We start from the raw sequence: 22,432 nt of genomic DNA, 5'->3' as shown, positions 1-22,432 counted from the left end.
ATAATGAAAAGACGCGTTTATAATAAAATAATGAAAACGCGTGTATTTAATAAAATAATGAAAAGACACGTATATAATAAAATAATAAAAAGACGTGTATTTAATAAAATAATAAAATAATGAAAAGACGCGTGTTTATAATAAAATAATGAAAAGACGCGTATATAATAAAATAATGAAAACGCGTGTTTATAATAAAATAATGAAAACGCGTGTATATAATAAAATAATGAAAAGACGCGTATATAATAAAATAATGAAAAGACGCGTATATAATAAAATAATGAAAACGCGTGTTTGTAATAAAATAATGAAAACGCGTGTATGTAATAAAATAATGAAAAGACGCGTATATAATAAAATAATGAAAACGCGTGTTTATAATAAAATAATGAAAACGCGTGTATATAATAAAATAATGAAAAGACGCGTATATAATAAAATAATGAAAACGCGTGTATATAATCAAATAATGAAAATACGCGTATATAATAAAATAATGAAAATGCGTGTATATAATCAGATAATGAAAAGACACGTATATACTAAAATAATGAAAACGCGTGTTTATAATAAAATAATGAAAACGCGTGTATATAATAAAATAATGAAAACGCGTGTATATAATCAAATAATGAAAAGACACGTATATAATAAAATAATGAAAACGCGTGTATATAATAAAATAATGAAAACGCGTGTATATAATCAAATAATGAAAAGACACGTATATAATAAAATAATGAAAACGCGTGTATATAATAAAATAATGAAAACGCGTGTATATAATCAGATAATGAAAAGACACGTATATAATAAAATAATGAAAACGCGTGTTTATAATAAAATAATGAAAACGCGTGTATATAATAAAATAATGAAAAGACGCGTATATAATAAAATAATGAAAACGCGTGTATTTAATAAAATAATGAAAAGAAGCATCGCTAATAAAATAATGAAAAGACGTGTATATAATAAAATAATGAAAACGCGTGTATATAATAAAATAATGAAGAGACGCGTGTATATAATAAAATAATGAAAAGAAGCATCGCTAATAAAATAATGAAAAGACGTGTATATAATAAAATAATGAAAACGCGTGTATATCATAAAATAATGAAAAGACGCGTATATAATAAAATAATGAAAACGCGTGTATTTAATAAAATAATGAAAAGACGCGTATGTAATAAAATTATAAAAAGACGTGTATTTAATAAAATAATAAAATAATGAAAAGACGCTTGTTTAGAATAAAATAATGAAAACGTGTGTATATAATAAAATAATGAAAAGACGCGTATGTAATTAAATAATGAAAACGCGTGTATGTAATAAAATAATGAAAAGACGCGTGTATATAATAAAATAATTTAAACACGAGTGTATATAATAAAATAATGAAAACACGAGTGTAGATAATAAAATAATGAAAAGATGCGTGTATATAATAAAATAATGAAAACACGAGTGTGTATAAAATAATGAAAAGACGCGTGTATATAATAAAATAATTTAAACACGAGTGTATATAATAAAATAATGAAAACACGCGTGTATATAATAAAATAATGAAAACACGAGTGTAGATAATAAAATAATGAAAAGATGCGTGTATATAATAAAATAATGAAAACACGAGTGTGTATAAAATAATGAAAAGACGCGTGTATATAATAAAATAATTTAAACACGAGTGTATATAATAAAATAATGAAAACACGAGTGTGTATAAAATAATGAAAAGACGCGTGTATATAATAAAATAATTTAAACACGAGTGTATATAATAAAATAATGAAAACACGCGTGTATATAATAAAATAATGAAAACACGCGTGTATATAATAAAATAATGAGAACACGTGTATATAATAAAATAATGAAAAGACGCGTGTATATAATAAAATAATGAAAACACGCGTCTATATAATAAAATAATGAAAAGACGCATCGCTAATAAAATAATGAAAAGACGCGTGTATATAATAAAATAATGAAAACACGCGTGTATATAATAAAATAATGAAAACACGCGTGTATATAATAAAATAATGAAAACACGCATGTATATAATAAAATAATGAAAACACGCGTGTATATAATTGTACTTTTCTCACTTTACTAAATAGAAACAGAATATAATTCATAATTTTTCAGTGAGGACATTTGCATAATTTCTGTATGCTGTCCCTTTTTTGTTGTTGTTGTGAATGCAACATTCAATCTATGCATTGAGGGAGCTGCGTCCGAATCCGAGAGCCCAAGTATCCTTTCAAGTACAAATGGGCCTCCCTGTTATCAAGTAAACTGTGAAAAATCAAAAGCAATTCCAGATGTTACTCCAGCTGTTATTTCATCAGTCACTCCAGATGTTACTCCAGTAGTCACTCCAGATGTTGCTCCAGCTCTGACTATCCTTCAGAACAGTTATAAATTAGAATAAGTGGCAGTTGTTTAATAATCTTAAAAACTATTGAATTCCATATCAAGTGCTCACATCTGTGTATTATATTCATAACCGCAGAAAATATCTGTCAGATTTTAAAGTGTGAATGATAAGGTATTAAATTCTGCTTCTAATGTGCTTTACAACACGTTGACTGCATCTAAATGCACCTCCTAGTAACTTCCACTAAGATCCACAGCAATTGCCCTGGGTTTGTGTCACCTTACCAATGAACAGTCCAATTATCTCACAGTTAATAAATTGATCAATTTTGTGTACTGGCTGGAATCATCTTATAATCTCCCCATGTCAACAGGAAAGTCTGAGTTTAAACTTGTTACAGAGTCAGTGAGGATTGAACTCAGTCACAAGGGCCGATTTTAACTCACTCAAAACCCATTCATTGACACAGAGTTAAAATTGGGCCCACTCTCTCAGTGAGGATTGGACTGTGGCTGAATCTCAATCTTCAAATCAGATCTGTCTGGCTTCACATCCAAAGTCTGAAGTCCAATAATTCCAAAATATTAGACTCCTTTTTTGTTCCATTCATGTATTATAGAGGGCAGAGGGGTGAGGTGAGTGGGGGGAGGGGGAGGGGGAGGGGGAAAGAGGTGAGGAGGGGAGGGAGTCAGAGGGCTGGGGGGAAGTGGAGGGGGAGGGGAATGGCAGAGCAGGCTTGATTGGATGAATAGCCTACTCCTGTTCCTATGTAATATGGGGAGAGGGGAGGGGAGGGGGAGGACTGAAGAGGGGGAAAGCTACCAGCTACTTACCAACAGGATGTCACTTTTCAAAAAATTGAATTCTGATGGGGTTTAAGACAGAGGATCTCCATTCTCCTTAGGCCCCTAAGGGTCACTGTGGTCCAAGAGCTCAGCACCAGCACACTGGGGCATTCACACTGAACAACTTTCAATCTGCTACACGTAAAAAAAAAATCAATCCTTATGTCAAGCTTCTCGCAGTTGAGGGTTCAAGAACGAGATTAATTGTAAGAGACTTAGAACAATGAGAAACTTCTTCACAGAGAGAGCTGTGAGGCTGTGGGAATCACTCCCAGGGTTAGTATTTGAGGTAGAGACTGTCAACATTTGAGGTTAGATTGGAGGGGGGGGGGGGGGGTGCGGTTTGAAGGGATGTTGGGAACAGGGTGGGGAAACGTGATAGAACTGTTTGCCCATGTGGAGGGTAAATGCTGACATGGATTGGACAGGTCCAATGGACTATTTCCATGTTGTGTATAATTCCTGCTTCAGATCAGTTTGCTCCATCCCATTCTCCTTAATGTTTTTCTTTAAGTGTTTATCTAATTCTCCTGTGAATGTCACAAGTGATTCAGCCCTAGTCTCCAGCTAAAACATTGCATATCTAATAACCATTTGCATTATAAAAATTTCCCTGCCCTCCCTCTTAATCTCTGCCTCTTCCATGCTTACTGACCTGGAACAAACCATTTTTTCCACTGCTTTTCACATCCAGCAGATTTGGATGGGCTCATGTCCTGTTGTTGTCTGTTGGCATATTTCTATCCATATTTGATGGAGATTGTCTATCATTTCCCCCTAGTGGCTACACCTGACTGAGGTACATAATATAAACTTTTATCTGACCTGAGAGTTAGCAAACATTCACTGCACTAAAAGGAAAGACTCAGCATTACACAAAGGATATAGAGGCATTGGAGAAAGCATTAAAAAGATTCAAAAGGATGATACCAGGACTGAGAGAATAAACTATCAGAAAACACTGAAGCCTCCTTTCTCCAGAAATATTTCTTTGAAATTCCATAGGCAGCACCATCAAGTTACCCTATACAGAGCTCCACCATGAGCCCCTCACCCTATACAGAGCTCCACCGTGAGCCCCTCACCCTATACAGAGCTCCACCATGAGCCCCTTACCCTATACAGAGCACCACTGTGAGCCCCTCACCCTATACAGAGCTCCACCGTGAGCCCCTCACCCAATACAGAACTCCACCATGAGCCCCTTACCCTATACAGAGCACCACTGTGAGCCCCTCATCCAATACAGAACTCTACCGTGAGCCCCTCACCCAATACAGAACTCAACCATGAGCCCCTCACCCTATACAGACCTCCACCGTGAGCCCCTCACCCAATACAGAACTCCAACGTGAGCCCCTCACCCTATACAGAACTCCATTGCGAGCCCCTCACCCTATACAGAGCACCACTATGACCCCCTCACCCTATACAGAGCTCCAACGTGAGGCGCTCACCCTATACAGAGCACCACTGTGACCCCCTCACCCTATACAGACCTCCACCATGAGCCCCTCGCCCAATACAGAACTCAACCATGAGCCCCTCACCCTATACAGACCTCCACCGTGAGCCCCTCACCCAATACAGAACTCCACCGTGAGCCCCTCATCCTATACAGAACTCCATTGTGAGCCCCTCACCCTATACAGAGCACCACTGTGAGCCCCTCACCCTATACAGAGCTCCACCGTGAGCCCCTCACCCTATACAGAGCTCCACCGTGAGCCCATCACTCTATACTGAGCTCCAACGTGAGCCCCTCACCCTATACAGAGCTCCATTGCGAGCCCCTCACCCTATACAGAGCACCACTATGACCCCCTCACCCTATACAGAGCTCCACCGTGAGGCGCTCACCCTATACAGAGCACCACTGTGACCCCCTCACCCTATACAGACCTCCACCATGAGCCCCTCGCCCAATACAGAACTCAACCATGAGCCCCTCACCCTATACAGACCTCCACCGTGAGCCCCTCACCCAATACAGAACTCCACCGTGAGCCCCTCATCCTATACAGAACTCCATTGTGAGCCCCTCACCCTATACAGAGCACCACTGTGAGCCCCTCACCCTATACAGAGCTCCACCGTGAGCCCCTCACCCTATACAGAGCTCCACCGTGAGCCCATCACTCTATACTGAGCTCCAACGTGAGCCCCTCACCCTATACAGAGCTCCACCGTGAGTCCCTCACCCTATGCAGAGCTGGACCGTGAGCCGCTCACCCTATACAGAGCTCCACCGTGAGCCACTCACACTATACAGAGCTGCACCGTGAGCCGCTCACCCTATACAGAGCTCCACCGTGAGTCCCTCACCCTATTCAGAGCTCTATCGTGAGCCCCTCACCCTATACAGAACTCCACCGTGAGTCCCTCATCCTATTCAGAACTCTACTGTGAGCCCCTCACCCTATACAGAACTCCATTGTTCCTGGGATGGTGGGACTGTCCTATGAAGAGAGATTGGGGAAACTGGGCCTGTATTCTCTAGAGTTTTGAAGAATGAGAGGTGATCTCATTGAAACCTACAAAATACTTAAAGGGATAGACAGGGTAGATGCAGCTAAGATGTTTGCCCTAGTTGAAGAGGCTAGAACCAGGGGACGCAATTTCAAAATAAGGGGGAAGCCACTTAGGACAGAGATGAGGAGAAATTTCTTTACTCAGAGGGTTGTGAATCTTTGGAATTCTCTACCCCAGAGGGCTGTGGAAGCTCAGTCATTGAGTATGTTTAAAGTAGAGATTGACAGATTTCTAAATACCAATGACAAAGGGATATGGGGATAGGGTGGGGAAAAAGGCATTGAAGTGGATGATCAGCCATGATCGTATTGAATGGCGGGGTAGGCTTGATGGGCTGAATGGCCTACTCCTGCTCCTATGCTCCTATTTCCTTCCCTAAAAGACATTAGTGAACCAGCTGTTTCTTTATGACAATCCAATAGTTTCATGGTCCCCATCACTAAGACCAGTTTTTTATTCCAGATTTATTAATTAAATTTAAATACCGCAGTTGCCATAGTGCGATTTGAACCAGTCCAGTAACATAGCCACTATGCTACTGGATCTCTGTGCTACCCCTTTGGATAGAAGGTGTAATTGTACATGAATATGAAAGCGACTTCAGAACATTGTTGTGGTTTTAATTTTCTGTTAATCTCTCAGACTGTGAACTCCCAATATCCATGCGGGAATCTCACCAGAGATTCCCAATATCCATGCGGGAATCTCACCAGAGATTCCCAATATCCATGCGGGAATCTCACCAGAAACAGTGGCTGCGGATCTGAAGCTCCAGCTGGGAACATGTTGCCACCTGCTGGAATTTGCTCAAACTGCAGCACTGGCTCCCAAGTCAACATCTGCCAGTGTTCATTGCACAGACTGTGCTACAGAGCCCCACACAGGGGCAGGAATTAAATTAACTTCCTGAAGAAATCGTTGAGGTTTAGACAAAGGGAATCTATATTTGAACATTTAAAAAGCATTTGATAAATTGCAACATAAGTTACTTTGTGCAAAGATAAAGACTGATGCTGTTTCAGGTAGAGTAGCTGCACAGATAGAACAATGGCTAAAGGATGAAATGAAGACTGGGAGTAAATGGATGCTTCTGTGTTTGGTAAGACTACTACTGTGCCCTAGTGTCAGTCTAGGGATCTGTTTTGTTCTCCAATGATCTGCGCATGGGCATAAAGGGAATAATATCAAAAGTTGCTGATAACACCACATATGGAGGAATAGCAGGTCACTGCAGATTACAGTTAGAAGAGGCAGTTTTGATGCAAAGATATTTCACTATAGATAAGTGTGGAGTGGTATATCTTGGGGGAAAGAACAGAGAACAGAATTAAATCCAACACAATAAAACTTCTCAATAAAGTTCAAGAAAAGTACGAGCGAGGAGTGCAGATACAAGCATCGCAAAGCGGCACTGGAGGAGAACACAGACATAAAAGGGAAAAAATGGATTGTGGGTTTTATATACAGGGCACTGAATACAAAGGCAAGGATGTGATGAGGAATCTGGCCAGAACGTGGCTAGATACAGTAATGAATGCAGTTTTGAGAACTTGATTAAAGAAAGGATGTGAAAGGCATAAAATAGGTTTGAGGGGCAGAATGGCCTCCTCCTGTAACAGATGCAGCAAAGGTTCACGAAGTGCTTCCAGAGATAGGAGGCTTTGTTTAGGGTGAGAGATTTATGAGAATATCTAATAGAAGTGCTTAAAGTGATGAGAGGGTTTGCAAGAGTAAATAATGATAGATTATTTCCACTATTGGGTGAATCAGGAACACGGGAATAGGAAGTTAGGATCAGTGCAATAAGCTAAAATTCTAGCATCATAAAACTGGGTTGATATCCAGCGGGGTCCTCACACTGGGGTGACTCCTGACCCCCCCACCCCCATCCCACCATATATCGAGCCAGTTTCCCGAGTAGAATTTCTGAGTCAGGCTAAACACCTGCCATATATTATGGAAAGAACCCAGAGAATAATCTGCTGGATGGAAAAGCGGTGGAAGAAATGGTTTGCTTCTGGTCAGTAAGCATGGAAGAAGAAGAGTTTAAGAGTGAGGGCAGGGAAATCTTTATAATGCAAATGGTTATTAGATATGGAATGTTTTACCACAGCTGGAAACTAAGGCTGATCACTTGTGACATTCACAGGAGAATTAGATAAACACTTAAAGAAAAATGTTGAGGAGAATGCAGGCAGGGCAGGAAAATGGCATTAGCTGAAATGGTGGAACTAGTATCAGCACAGGTGTGATGGCAAAATGCCTCACTTGCTCAACAACAAGTCCTCAAACTGAACTGAAGCAGGAATTATACACAACACAGGAAGAGGTCATTCGGCCCATCCAGTCCCTGTCAGCCTTTATCCTCCACGCAGGCAAACAGTCTCAATCACATCTACCTGGTCTGTTCCCACATCCCTTTTCCTTATATCCAAGCGAACCTCAGTTGGATAGATGTTACTTGTCAGAATGTTCAGTATGGAATAAAGCCTCTCCTTCTGATAAACCACTCACAAATTATACCATCAGTGACTCAAGTTATTCCACTTCCCCATAGAGCTGAGCAGATGCAGGGAAGGTTTGAGAATCTCCCCTACAGCCAATGATAATCCAGGAAACCCAATGGATGGCTGCTCAATGGCTCAGTAAGTTCAGTCTGCCAGTGGCTGAATTCACCGATCAGATACATCAGAGTTCCATCCTCGACCTTGCTGAGTTAGCTGCTCTAAGCTGTGGTGGCACCAGGTACAAGAAAACTGGCCGAAACCATTCTTAGGGTAGAAAAGTTTAAAAAATCATCCAGGGTTCCTGCTCCTGATCACTGTCCAGAGACCCCTGGGTTAGAGAGATAGAGGGAAATCGGCCAGGGTTCCTGCTCCTGATCCCTGTCCAATGACCCCTGGGTTAGAGAGAGAGGGGAAATCAGCCAGGGTTTCTGCTCCTGATCACTGTCCAGTGAACCCTGGGTTAGAGAGAGGGGGAAATCAGCCAGGGTTCCTGCTCCTGATCACAGTCCAGTGATCCCTGGGTTAGAGAGAGAAGGGGAAATCGGCCAGGATTCCTGCTCCTGATCACTGTCCAGTGACCCCTGGGTTAGAGAGAGAGGGGGAAATCGGCCAGGGTTTCTGCTCTTGATCACTGTCCAGTGACCCCTGGGTTAGAGAGAGAGGGGGAAATCGGCCAGGATTCCTGCTCCTGATCACTGTCCAGTGACCCCTGGGTTAGAGAGAGAGGGGGAAATCGGCCAGGATTCCTGCTCCTGATCACTGTCCAGTGACCCCTGGGTTAGAGAGAGGGGGAAATCGGCCAGGGTTCCTGCTCCTGATCACTGTCCAGTGACCTCTGGGTTAGAGAGAGGGGGAAATCAGTCAGGGTTCCTGCTCCTGATCACTGTCCAGTGACCCCTGGGTTAGAGAGAGGGGGAAATCGGCCAGGGTTTCTGCTCCTGATCACTGTCCACTGACCCCTGGGTTAGAGAGAGAGGGGGAAATCGGCCAGGGTTTCTGCTCCTGATCACTGTCTAGTGACCCCTGGGTTAGAGAGAGAGGGGCAAATCGGCCCGGGTTCCTGCTCCTGATCACTGTCCAGAGACCCCTGGGTTAGAGAGATAGAGGGAAATCGGCCAGGGTTCCTGCTCCTGATCCCTGTCCAATGACCCCTGGGTTGGAGAGAGAGGGGAAATCAGCCAGGGTTTCTGCTCCTGATCACTGTCCAGTGAACCCTGAGTTAGAGAGAGGGGGAAATCAGCCAGGGTTTCTGCTCCTGATCACTGTCCAGTGAACTCTGGGTTAGAGAGAGGGGGAAATCAGCCAGGGTTCCTGCTCCTGATCACTGTCCAGTGACCCCTGGGTTAGAGAGAGAGGGGGAAATCGGCCAGGGTTTCTGCTCTTGATCACTGTCCAGTGACCCCTGGGTTAGAGAGAGAGGGGGAAATCGGCCAGGATTCCTGCTCCTGAACACTGTCCAGTGACCCCTGGGTTAGAGAGAGAGGGGGAAATCGGCCAGGATTCCTGCTCCTGATCACTGTCCAGTGACCCCTGGGTTAGAGAGAGAGGGGGAAATCGGCCAGGATTCCTGCTCCTGATCACTGTCCAGTGACCCCTGGGTTAGAGAGAGGGGGAAATCGGCCAGGCTTTCTGCTCCTGATCACTGTCCAGTGACCTCTGGGTTAGAGAGAGGGGGAAATCAGTCAGGGTTCCTGCTCCTGATCACTGTCCAGTGACCCCTGGGTTAGAGAGAGGGGGAAATCGGCCAGGGTTTCTGCTCCTGATCACTGTCCAGTGACCCCTGGGTTAGAGAGAGAGGGGGAAATTTGCCAGGTTTCCTGCTCCTGATCACTGTCCAGTGACCCCTGGGTTAGAGAGAGAGGGGGAAATCGGCCAGGGTTTCTGCTCCTGATCACTGTCTCGTGACCCCTGGGTTAGAGAGAGGGGGAAATCGGCCAGGGTTTCTGCTCCTGATCACTGTCCAGTGATCCCTGGGTTAGAGAGAGAGGGGAAAATTGGCCAGGATTCCTGCTCCTGATCACTGTCCACTGACCCCTGGGTTAGAGAGAGAGGGAGAAATCGGCCAGGGTTTCTGCTCCTGATCACTGTCTAGTGACCCCTGGGTTAGAGAGAGAGGGGCAAATCGGCCCGGGTTCCTGCTCCTGATCACTGTCCAGTGACCCCTAGGTTAGAGAGAGGGGGAAATCGGCCAGGGTTTCTGCTCCTGATCACTGTCCAGTGATCCCTGGGTTAGAGAGAGAGGGGGAAATCGGCCAGGATTCCTGCTACTGATCACTGTCCAGTGACCCCTGGGTTAGAGAGAGGGGGGGAAATCGGCCAGGGTTTCTGCTCCTGATCACTGTCCAGTGACCCCTTGGTTCGAGAGAGAGGGGGAAATCAGCCAGGGTTTCTGCTCCTGATCACTGTCCAGTGACCCCTTGGTTAGTGAGAGAGGGGGAAATCGGCCAGGGTTTCTGTTCTTGATCACTGTCCAGTGACCCCTGTCCTGTCAATATTCACTGTTCCAGGCACTTGCCTGACATCACCATTATAATGGAACTGCATTGCAGGGTGAATCAGCCCCTTCAAGAGAGTGACTTAAACTCAGGGCAAGAAGACAGTTCCAGGTCATCAGTCAAAATTCAACTAAAGCTTGTTCCACATGTAACATCGCCAGGGAACAAGATCAATATTATACATGATGCAGAGACACTGTGATTTCAGACATCTTTGAGAATATCAGTGATACCAGAGTCTAGGAGAGCTTTCAAGCTCACAGTAACTGGGAGGAGATGCCTGTAATATGTGCTTTACTGAGACATGGATTCCCCCTGATGAGGGTGGCCAAGAATCTTGATGGGAAAAACTGGTTTGAAAGCAGAGTAATTACAGAGGATGACCGAGGAGATGATGGAAGTCGAGTCATATCACTGACTGTGCCTGGGTGTCTCTCAGCACTGCCCTTCACTGCCACAGGTTAGCAAGCTTTCTTTGCGTGTCCATTGGTGTGTGGGTGTAAAGGTTGCCTGCTCTGCTCTCTCCATGTCTTGTATTTGTGATTACTCTTCCTCCAGGCAAACCTGGCAATGCTCAGCATGAACACCCAGGACACTGCATACATGGCGACTCCTCCCAGCTTCACAACAGGCAGGGGCACAGGGGAAAATAACTCACAGTAGAGCAGACGGCCCCCAACCCCAATCCGGACACTGCAAAACAGCAGCACAAACAGCAAGTCAACAGCATCCCCCAGCAAGGAGTGGTAATAGCCAGATTCTCGAAGGAACCAGCGTATCTGGAGGAGCGGATTGGTCACCTCACTGCCAAAGATGACAGCATTGACTTCAGTAGCTGAGTATTCCAAAACCAGCACCATGACAATGCCCAGGATACTGAGACTGTGGTGAGACAGCATCACCAGACCCTCCGTTTGGAAATAGATACACCAGCTCATATCAAATATAAAATAACCCAACGACAAGCACAGCACCTGGGTCTGGAGCACAGTGTTTGGAGCACCTGCAAAATACAAAGACAAATTGCATTTAACTCCTGCAGCTTTGAAACCACACATTTCCACTCAACAACTCTCTTTCCTGCTCAAGTCACAGCGACATCATCACAGTTATTTAATTTACTTTGTATTAAACTATTTGAGAGCAAGTTAAAAATAGAATATAAAAATCAAAATACTGCAGATGTTGGCAATCCGAATGAAAACAGAAAGTCCCAGAAATACTCAGCAGGTCAGACAGCAACTGTGGAGACAGAAACCGAGTTAACATTTCAGGTCGATGACCTTTCATCAGAACTGTTTGGACCGACTGAGAAATACCCGCAAATCCAACACAGAACCCTTTGAGAACTGAGGAAGCTTCGAAAGCAACATAACTAAAATTACCGAGTCCAACAGCAAGGTGCAATAAAGGACCAATTAACTTCTTTGCAAATCAACTGGAGATCCTGTCTGCAGTAGCTGCTTTGTGAAGAGCAACACATAACCAGCAGTAATAATGTCAGGTACCCCAACCACGCAATGACACATCAGCAAAGCCCAGATGAACCCCATAGCAAGAAGGGAAAATAAGAAGGAGAGTTACTCCAGACTGCTCCCATACACCCTGACCTGCTAAACCCAGACTGCTCCCAGACACCCTGACCTGCTCAACCCAGACTGCTCCCATACACCCTGACCTGCTCAACCCAGACTGCTCCAAGACACTGTGACCTCTTCACCCCAGACTGCTCCCATACACCCTGATCTCCTCACCCCAGACTGCTCCCAGACACCGTGACCTCCTCACCCCAGACTGCTCCCAGACACCGTGACCTCCTCACCCCAGACTGCTCCCAGACACCCTGACCTGCTCAACCCAGACTGCTCCCATACACCCTGACCTGCTCAACCCAGACTGCTCCAAGACACTGTGACCTCTTCACCCCAGACTGCTCCCATACACCCTGATCTCCTCACCCCAGACTGCTCCCAGACACCGTGACCTCCTCACCCCAGACTGCTCCCAGACACCGTGACCTCCTCTCCCCAGACTGCTCCCGTACACCGTGACCTCCTCACCCCAGACTGCTCCCAGACACCGTGACCTCCTCTCCCCAGACTGCTCCCAGACACCGTGACCTCCTCACCCCAGACTGTTCCCAAACACCCTGACCACTTCAACCCAGACTGCTCCCAGACACCATGACCTCCTCACCCCAGACTGCTCCCGTACATCCTGACCTCCTCACCCCAGACTGCTTCCAGACAGTGACCTCCTCACCCCAGACTGCTCCCAGACACTGTGACCTCCTCAGCCCAGACTGCTCCCGTACACCGTGACCTCCTCACCCCAGACTGCTCCCGTACACCATGACCTCCTCACCCCAGAGTGCTCCCAGACACCGTGACCTCCTCACCCCAGACTGCTCCCAGACACGGTGACCTCCTCACCCCAGACTGCTCCCAGACACGGTGACCTCCTCACCCCAGACTGCTCCCGTACACCGTGACCTCTTCACCCCAGAGTGCTCCCAGACACCGTGACCTCCTCACCCCAGACTGCTCCCAGACACCGTGACCTCCTCACCCCAGACTGCTCCCGTACACCATGACCTCCTCACCCCAGAGTGCTCCCAGACACCGTGACCTCCTCACCGAAGGCTGCTGGCAGACCCCGTGACCTCTTCACCCCAGACTGCTCCCGAACACTGTGACCTCCTCACCCCAGACTGCTCCCAGACACCGTGACCTCCTCACCCCAGACTGCTCCCTGACACCGTGACCTCTTCACACCAGACTGCTCCCGTGCACTGTGACCTCCTCACCCCAGACTTCACCATGACACTGTGACCTCCTCACCCCAGCCTGCTCCCGGACACCGTGACCTCCTCACTCTAGACTGCTCCCAGACACCGTGACCTCCTCACCCCAGCCTGCTCCCGGACACCGTGACCTCCTCACTCCAGACTGCACCCAGACCCCGTGACCTCTTCACCGAAGACTGCTCCCAGACACCGTGACCTCTTCACCCCAGACTGCTCCCGTGCACCTTGACCTCCTCACCCCAGACTGCTCCCAGACACCGTGAACTCTTCACCCCAGAGTGCTCTCAGACACCGTCACCTCCTCACCCCAGACTGCTCCCGTACACCATGACCTCTTCACCCCAGACTGCTCCCAGACACTGTGACCTCTTCACCCCAGCCTGCTCCCGTACACCATGACCTCCGCACCCCAGACTGCTCCCAAACAACGTGACCTCTTCATCCCAGACTGCTCCCGTACACCGTGACCTCCTCACCCAAGACTGCTCCCAGACACCGTCACCTCTTCACCCCAGACTGCTCCCGTACACCGTGACCTCTTCACCCAAGACTGCTCCCAGACACCGTGACCTCTTCACCCCAGACTGCTCCCGTGCACCTTGACCTCCTCAGCCCAGACTGCTCCCAAACACCGTGACCTCTTCATCCCAGACTGCTCCCGTACACCGTGACCTCCTCACCCCAGACTGCTCCCAGACACCGTGACCTCTTCACCCCAGAGTGCTCTCAGACACCGTCACTTCCTCACCCCAGACTGCACCCGTACACCATGACCTCCGCACCCGAGACTGCTCCAAATACCGTGACCTCTTCATCCCAGACTGCTCCCGTACACCGTGACCTCCTCACCCAAGACTGCTCCCAGACACCGTGACCTCTTCACCCAAGACTGCTCCCAGACACCGTGACCTCCTCACCCCAGACTGCTCCCAGACACTGTGACCTCCACACCCCAGACTGCTCCCAGACCCCGTGACCTCTTCACCCCAGACTGCTCCCGTACACCGTGACCTCCTCACCCCAGACTGCTTCCAGACACTGTGACCTCCTTACCCCAGACTGCTCCCGTACACCATGACCTCCTCACCCCAGACTGCTCCCAGACACCGTGACCTCTTCACCCCAGACTGCTCCCGTACACCCCGACTTCCTCAGCCCAGACTGCTCCCATAAACCGTGACCTCCTCATCCCAGACTGCTCCCAGACACTGTGACCGCCCCATCCTAGACTGCTCCCGTAAACCCTGACCTCCTCACCCCAGATTGCTTCCAGACACTGTGACCTCCTCACCCCAGACTGCTTCCAGACACTGTGACCTCTTCAACCCAGACTGCTCCCGTACACCGTGACCTCCTAATCTCAGACTGCTCCCGTACACCATGTTCTCCTCACCCCAGACTGCTCCCAGACAGAGTGACCTGTTCACCCCAGACTGCTCTCAGACACCGTGACCTCCTCATCCCAGACTGCTCCCTTACACCCTGACCTCTTCACCCCAGACTGCTCCCGTACACCGTGACCTCCTCACCCAAGACTGCTCCCAGACACCTTGACCTCCTCACCCCAGACTGCTCCCAGACACCGTGACCGCCTCACCCCAGACTGGTCCCGAACACCATGACCTCCGCACCCCAGACTTCTCCCAGACACCGTGACCTCCTCACCCCAGACTGCTCCCGGACACCGTGACCTCTTCACCCCAGACTGCTCCCGTACACCGTGACCTCCTCACCCAAGACTGCTCCCAGACACCGTGACCTCTTCACCCCATACTGCTCCCGTACACCGTGACCTCCTCACCCCAGACTGCTCCCGTACACCGTGACCTCCTCACCCAAGACTGCTCCCAGACACCGTGACCTCTTCAACCCAGAGTGCTCTCAGACACCGTCACTTCCTCACCCCAGACTGCTCCCGTACACCATGACCTCCGCACCCGAGACTGCTCCAAACACCGTGACCTCTTCATCCCAGACTGCTCCCGGACACCGTGACCTCCTCACCCAAGACTGCTCCCAGACACCGTGACCTCTTCACCCAAGACTGCTCCCAGACACCGTGACCTCCTCACCCCAGACTGCTTCCAGACACTGTGACCTCCACACCCCAGACTGCTCCCAGACACCGTGACCTCCTCACCCCAGACTGCTTCCAGACACTGTGACCTCCACACCCCAGACTGCTCCCAGACACCGTGACCTCTTCACCCCAGACTGCTCCCGTACACCGTGACCTCCTCACCCCAGACTGCTTCCAGACACTGTGACCTCCTTACCCCAGACTGCTCCCGTACACCGTGACCTCCTCACCCCATACTGCTCCCAGACACCGTGACCTCTTCACCCCAGACTGCTCTCAGAAACCGTGACCTCCTCACCCCAGAATGCTCCCAGACACCGTGACCTCCTCACCCCAGACTGCTTCCAGACACTGTGACCTCCACACCCCAGACTGCTCCCGTACACCGTGACCTCTTCACCCCAGACTGCTCCCGTACACCATGACCTCCTCACCCCAGACTGCTCCCAGACACCGTGTCCTCTTCACCCCAGACTGCTCCCAGACACCGTGACCTCCTCACCCCAGACTGCCCCCGTACATACTGACCTCTTCACCCCAGACTGCTCCCAGACACCGTGACCCCTACACCCCAGACTGCTCCCAGACCCCGTGATCTCTTCACCCCAGACTGCCCCCGTACACTGTGACCTCCTCACCCCAGACTGCTCCCAGACACCGTGACCTCCTCACCCCAGACTGCTCCCTGACACCGTGACCTCCTCACCCCAGCCTGCTCCCGTACACCGTGACCTCTTCATCCCAGACTGCTCCCAGACACTGTGACCTCCTCACCCCAGACTTCTCCCGTACACCGTGACCTCTTCACCCAAGACTGCTCCCAGACACCGTGACCTCTTCACCCCAGACTGCTCCCGTGCACCTTGACCTCCTCAGCCCAGACTGCTCCCAAACACCGTGACCTCTTCATCCCAGACTGCTCCCGTACACCGTGACCTCCTCACCCCAGACTACTCCCAGACACCGTGACCTCTTCAACCCAGAGTGCTCTCAGACACCGTCACTTCCTCACCCCAGACTGCTCCCGTACACCATGACCTCCGCACCCGAGACTGCTCCAAACACCGTGACCTCTTCATCCCAGACTGCTCCCGGACACCGTGACCTCCTCACCCAAGACTGCTCCCAGACACCGTGACCTCTTCACCCAAGACTGCTCCCAGACACCGTGACCTCCTCACCCCAGACTGCTTCCAGACACTGTGACCTCCACACCCCAGACTGCTCCCAGACACCGTGACCTCCTCACCCCAGACTGCTTCCAGACACTGTGACCTCCACACCCCAGACTGCTCCCAGACACCGTGACCTCTTCACCCCAGACTGCTCCCGTACACCATGACCTCCTCACCCCAGACTGCTTCCAGACACTGTGACCTCCTTACCCCAGACTGCTCCCGTACACCATGACCTCCTCACCCCAGACTGCTCCCGTACACCGTGACCTCCTCACCCCATACTGCTCCCAGACACCGTGACCTCTTCACCCCAGTTGCTCCCAGACACCGTGACCTCTTCACCCCAGACTGCTCTCAGAAACCGTGACCTCCTCACCCCAGACTGCTCCCGTACACCGCGACCTCCTCACCCCAGACTGCTCCCAGACACCGTGTCCTCTTCACCCCAGACTGCTCCCAGACACCGTGACCTCCTCACCCCAGACTGCCCCCGTACATACTGACCTCTTCACCCCAGACTGCTCCCAGACACCGTGACCCCTACACCCCAAACTGCTCCCAGACCCCGTGATCTCTTCACCCCAGACTGCTCCCGTACACCCTGACCTCCTCACCCCAGACTGCTCCCAGACACCGTGACCTCCTCACCCCAGACTGCTCCCTGACACCGTGACCTCCTCACCCCAGCCTGCTCCCGTACACCGTGACCTCCTCACCCCAGACTGCTCCCAGACACCGTGTCCTCTTCACCCCAGACTGCTCCCAGACACCGTGACCTCCTCACCCCAGACTGCCCCCGTACATACTGACCTCTTCACCCCAGACTGCTCCCAGACACCGTGACCCCTACACCCCAGACTGCTCCCAGACCCCGTGATCTCTTCACCCCAGACTGCCCCCGTACACTGTGACCTCCTCACCCCAGACTGCTCCCAGACACCGTGACCTCCTCACCCCAGACTGCTCCCTGACACCGTGACCTCCTCACCCCAGCCTGCTCCCGTACACCGTGACCTCTTCATCCCAGACTGCTCCCAGACACTGTGACCTCCTCACCCCAGACTTCTCCCGTACACCGTGACCTCTTCACCCAAGACTGCTCCCAGACACCGTGACCTCTTCACCCCAGACTGCTCCCGTGCACCTTGACCTCCTCAGCCCAGACTGCTCCCAAACACCGTGACCTCTTCATCCCAGACTGCTCCCGTACACCGTGACCTCCTCACCCCAGACTACTCCCAGACACCGTGACCTCTTCAACCCAGAGTGCTCTCAGACACCGTCACTTCCTCACCCCAGACTGCTCCCGTACACCATGACCTCCGCACCCGAGACTGCTCCAAACACCGTGACCTCTTCATCCCAGACTGCTCCCGGACACCGTGACCTCCTCACCCAAGACTGCTCCCAGACACCGTGACCTCTTCACCCAAGACTGCTCCCAGACACCGTGACCTCCTCACCCCAGACTGCTTCCAGACACTGTGACCTCCACACCCCAGACTGCTCCCAGACACCGTGACCTCCTCACCCCAGACTGCTTCCAGACACTGTGACCTCCACACCCCAGACTGCTCCCAGACACCGTGACCTCTTCACCCCAGACTGCTCCCGTACACCATGACCTCCTCACCCCAGACTGCTTCCAGACACTGTGACCTCCTTACCCCAGACTGCTCCCGTACACCATGACCTCCTCACCCCAGACTGCTCCCGTACACCGTGACCTCCTCACCCCATACTGCTCCCAGACACCGTGACCTCTTCACCCCAGTTGCTCCCAGACACCGTGACCTCTTCACCCCAGACTGCTCTCAGAAACCGTGACCTCCTCACCCCAGACTGCTCCCGTACACCGCGACCTCCTCACCCCAGACTGCTCCCAGACACCGTGTCCTCTTCACCCCAGACTGCTCCCAGACACCGTGACCTCCTCACCCCAGACTGCCCCCGTACATACTGACCTCTTCACCCCAGACTGCTCCCAGACACCGTGACCCCTACACCCCAAACTGCTCCCAGACCCCGTGATCTCTTCACCCCAGACTGCTCCCGTACACCCTGACCTCCTCACCCCAGACTGCTCCCAGACACCGTGACCTCCTCACCCCAGACTGCTCCCTGACACCGTGACCTCCTCACCCCAGCCTGCTCCCGTACACCGTGACCTCCTCACCCCAGACAGCTCCCAGACACCGTGACCTCTTCACACCAGACTGCTCCCGTGCACTGTGACTTCCTCACCCCAGACTGCACCCTGACACCGTGACCTCCTCACCCCAGCCTGCTCCCGTGCACTGTGACCTCTTCACCCAAGACTGCTCCCAGACACCGTGACCTCTTCACCCCAGACTGCTCCCGTAAACCGTCACCTCTCACCCAAGACTGCTCCCAGACACCGTGACCTCTTCACACCAGACTGCTCCCGTGCACTGTGACTTCCTCACCCCAGACTGCACCCTGACACCGTGACCTCCTCACCCCAGCCTGCTCCCGTGCACTGTGACCTCCTCACCCAAGACTGCTCCCAGACCCCATGACCTCTTCACCGAAGACTGCTCCCAGACACCATGACCTCTTCACCCCAGACTGCTCCCGTGCACCTTGACCTCCTCAGCCCAGACTGCTCCCAGACACCATGACCTCTTCACCCCAGACTGCTCCCGTACACCGTGACCTCCTCACCCCAGACAGCTCCCAGACACCGTGACCTCTTCACCCCAGAGTGCTCTCAGACACCGTCACCTCCTCACCCCAGACTGCTCCCGTACACCATGACCTCTTCACCCCAGACTGCTCCCAGACACCGTGACCTCCTCATCCCAGACTGCTCCCAGACCCCGTGACCTCTTCACCCCAGACTGCTCCCGAACACCGTGACCTCCTCACCCCAGACAGCTTCCAGACAATGTGACCTCCTTACCCCAGACTGCTCCCGTACACCGTGACCTCCTCACCCCATACTGCTCCCAGACACCGTGACCGCCTCACCCCAGACTGCTCCCAGACACCGTCAGCTCCTCATCCCAGACTGCTCCCGTACACCGTGACCTCCTCACCCCATACTGCTTCCAGACACCGTGACCTCTTCACCTCAGACTGCTCCCGGACACCATGACCTCGGACACCAGACTGCTCCCAGACACCATGACCTCTTCACCCCAGAGTGCTCTCAGACACCGTCACTTCCTCATCCCAGACTGCTCCTGTACACCGTGACCTCTTCACCCCAGACTGCTCCCAGACACCGTGACCTCTTCACCCCAGACTGCTCCGTACACCATGACCTCCGCACCCCAGACTGCTCCCAGACACCGTGACCTCCTCACCCAAGACTGCTCCCAGACACCGTGACCTCTTCACCCCAGACTGCTCCCGTCCACCGTGACCTCCTCACCCAAGACTGCTCCCAGACACCGTGACCTCTTCACCCAAGACTGCTCCCAGACACCGTGACCTCTTCACCCAAGACTGCTCCCGTGCACCTTGACCTCCTCAGCCCAGACTGCTCCCAAATACCGTGACCTATTCATCCCAGACTGCTCCCAGACACCGTGACCTCTTCACCCCAGACTGCTCCCGTACACCATGACCTCCTCACCCCAGTTGCTCCCAGACACCGTGACCTCTTCACCCCAGACTGCTCTCAGAAACCGTGACCTCCTCACCCCAGACTGCTCCCGTACACCGCGACCTCCTCACCCCAGACTGCTCCCAGACACCGTGTCCTCTTCACCCCAGACTGCTCCCAGTCACCGTGACCTCCTCACCCCAGACTGCCCCCGTACACCCTGACCTCTCACCCCAGACTGCTCCCAGACACCGTGACCCCTACACCCCAGACTGCTGGCAGACCCCGTGATCTCTTCACCCCAGACTGCTCCCGTACACTGTGACCTCCTCACCCCAGACTGCTCCCAGACACCGTGACCTCCTCACCCCAGACTGCTCCCTGACACCGTGACCTCCTCACCCCAGCCTGCTCCCGTACACCGTGACCTCCTCACCCCAGACTGCTCCCAGACACCGTGACCTCTTCACACCAGACTGCTCCCGTGCACTGTGACCTCCTCACCCCAGACTGCACCCTGACACCGTGACCTCTTCACCCCAAACTGCTCCCGTGCACTGTGACCTCCTCACCCAAGACTGCTCCCAGACACCGTGACCTCTTCACCCCAGACTGCTCCCGTGCACCTTGACCTCCTCAGCCCAGACTGCTCCCAAACACCGTGAACTTTTCATCCCAGACTGCTCCCGTACACCGTGACCTCCTCACCCCAGACAGCTCCCAGACACCGTGACCTCTTCACCCCAGAGTGCTCTCAGACACCGTCACCTCCTCACCCCAGACTGCTCCCGTACACCGTCACCTCCTCACCCCAGACTGCTCCCGTACACCGTGACCTCTTCACCCCAGACTGCTCCCAGACCCCGTGACCTCTTCACCCCAGACTGCTCCCGTCCACCATGACCTCCTCACCCCAGACTGCTCCCGTACACCGTGACCTCCTCACCCCATACTGCTCCCAGACACCTTGACATCCTCACCCCAGACTGCTCCCAGACACCGTGACCGCCTCACCCCAGACTGCTCCCAGACACCGTGAGCTCCTCATCCCAGACTGCTCCCGTACACCGTGACCTCTTCACCTCAGACTGCTCCCAGACACCGTGACCTCTTCACCCCAGACTGCTCCCGTACACCGCGACCTCCTCACCCAAGACTGCTCCCGTGCACCTTGACCTCCTCACCACAGTTGCTCCCAGACACCGTGACCTCTTCACCCCAGACTGCTCTCAGAAACCGTGACCTCCTCACCCCAGACTGCTCCCGTACACCGCGACCTCCTCACCCCAGACTGCTCCCAGACACCGTGTCCTCTTCACCCCAGACTGCTCCCAGACACCGTGACCTCCTCACCCCAGACTGCCCCGTACACCCTGACCTCTCACCCCAGACTGCTCCCAGACACCGTGACCCCTACACCCCAGACTGCTGGCAGACCCCGTGATCTCTTCACCCCAGACTGCTCCCGTACACTGTGACCTCCTCACCCCAGACTGCTCCCAGACACCGTGACCTCCTCACCCCAGACTGCTCCCTGACACCGTGACCTCCTCACCCCAGCCTGCTCCCGTACACCGTGACCTCCTCACCCCAGACTGCTCCCAGACACCGTGACCTCTTCACACCAGACTGCTCCCGTGCACTGTGACCTCCTCACCCCAGACTGCACCCTGACACCGTGACCTCCTCACCCCAGCCAGCTCCCGTGCACTGTGACCTCCTCACCCAAGACTGCTCCCAGACCCCATGACCTCTTCACCGAAGACTGCTCCCAGACACCGTGACCTCTTCACCCCAGACTGCTCCCGTCCACCGTGACCTCCTCACCCCAGACAGCTTCCAGACAATGTGACCTCCTTACCCCAGACTGCTCCCGTACACAGTGACCTCCTCACCCCAGACTGCTCCCAGACACCTTGACATCCTCACCCCAGACTGCTCCCAGACACCGTGACCGCCTCACCACAGACTGCTCCCAGACACCGTGACCTCTTCACACCAGAGTGCTCTCAGACACTGT

The 22,432-nt window shown here is 51.7% G+C and overlaps 1 protein-coding gene across 1 annotated transcript in view; it reads right to left on the bottom strand.

Moving 5' to 3' along the window:
• Positions 1–7,964: 7,964 nt before the first annotated feature.
• The window catches only part of tlcd5b (TLC domain containing 5b), a 31,125-nt gene continuing 16,657 nt past the window's right edge, over positions 7,965–22,432 (bottom strand). Inside the window, exon 3 of the mRNA XM_068054406.1 lies at positions 7,965–11,780. Within this exon, the coding sequence (XP_067910507.1) occupies positions 11,239–11,780 (542 nt within the window). The 3' untranslated portion in view covers positions 7,965–11,238. The remainder of the gene's footprint in view (positions 11,781–22,432) is intronic.

The sequence above is a fragment of the Heterodontus francisci genome, chromosome 22, assembly GCF_036365525.1.
Source record: "Heterodontus francisci isolate sHetFra1 chromosome 22, sHetFra1.hap1, whole genome shotgun sequence".
Lineage (NCBI taxonomy): Eukaryota > Metazoa > Chordata > Chondrichthyes > Heterodontiformes > Heterodontidae > Heterodontus > Heterodontus francisci.
This window is presented reverse-complemented; position numbering and strand designations above follow the sequence as displayed.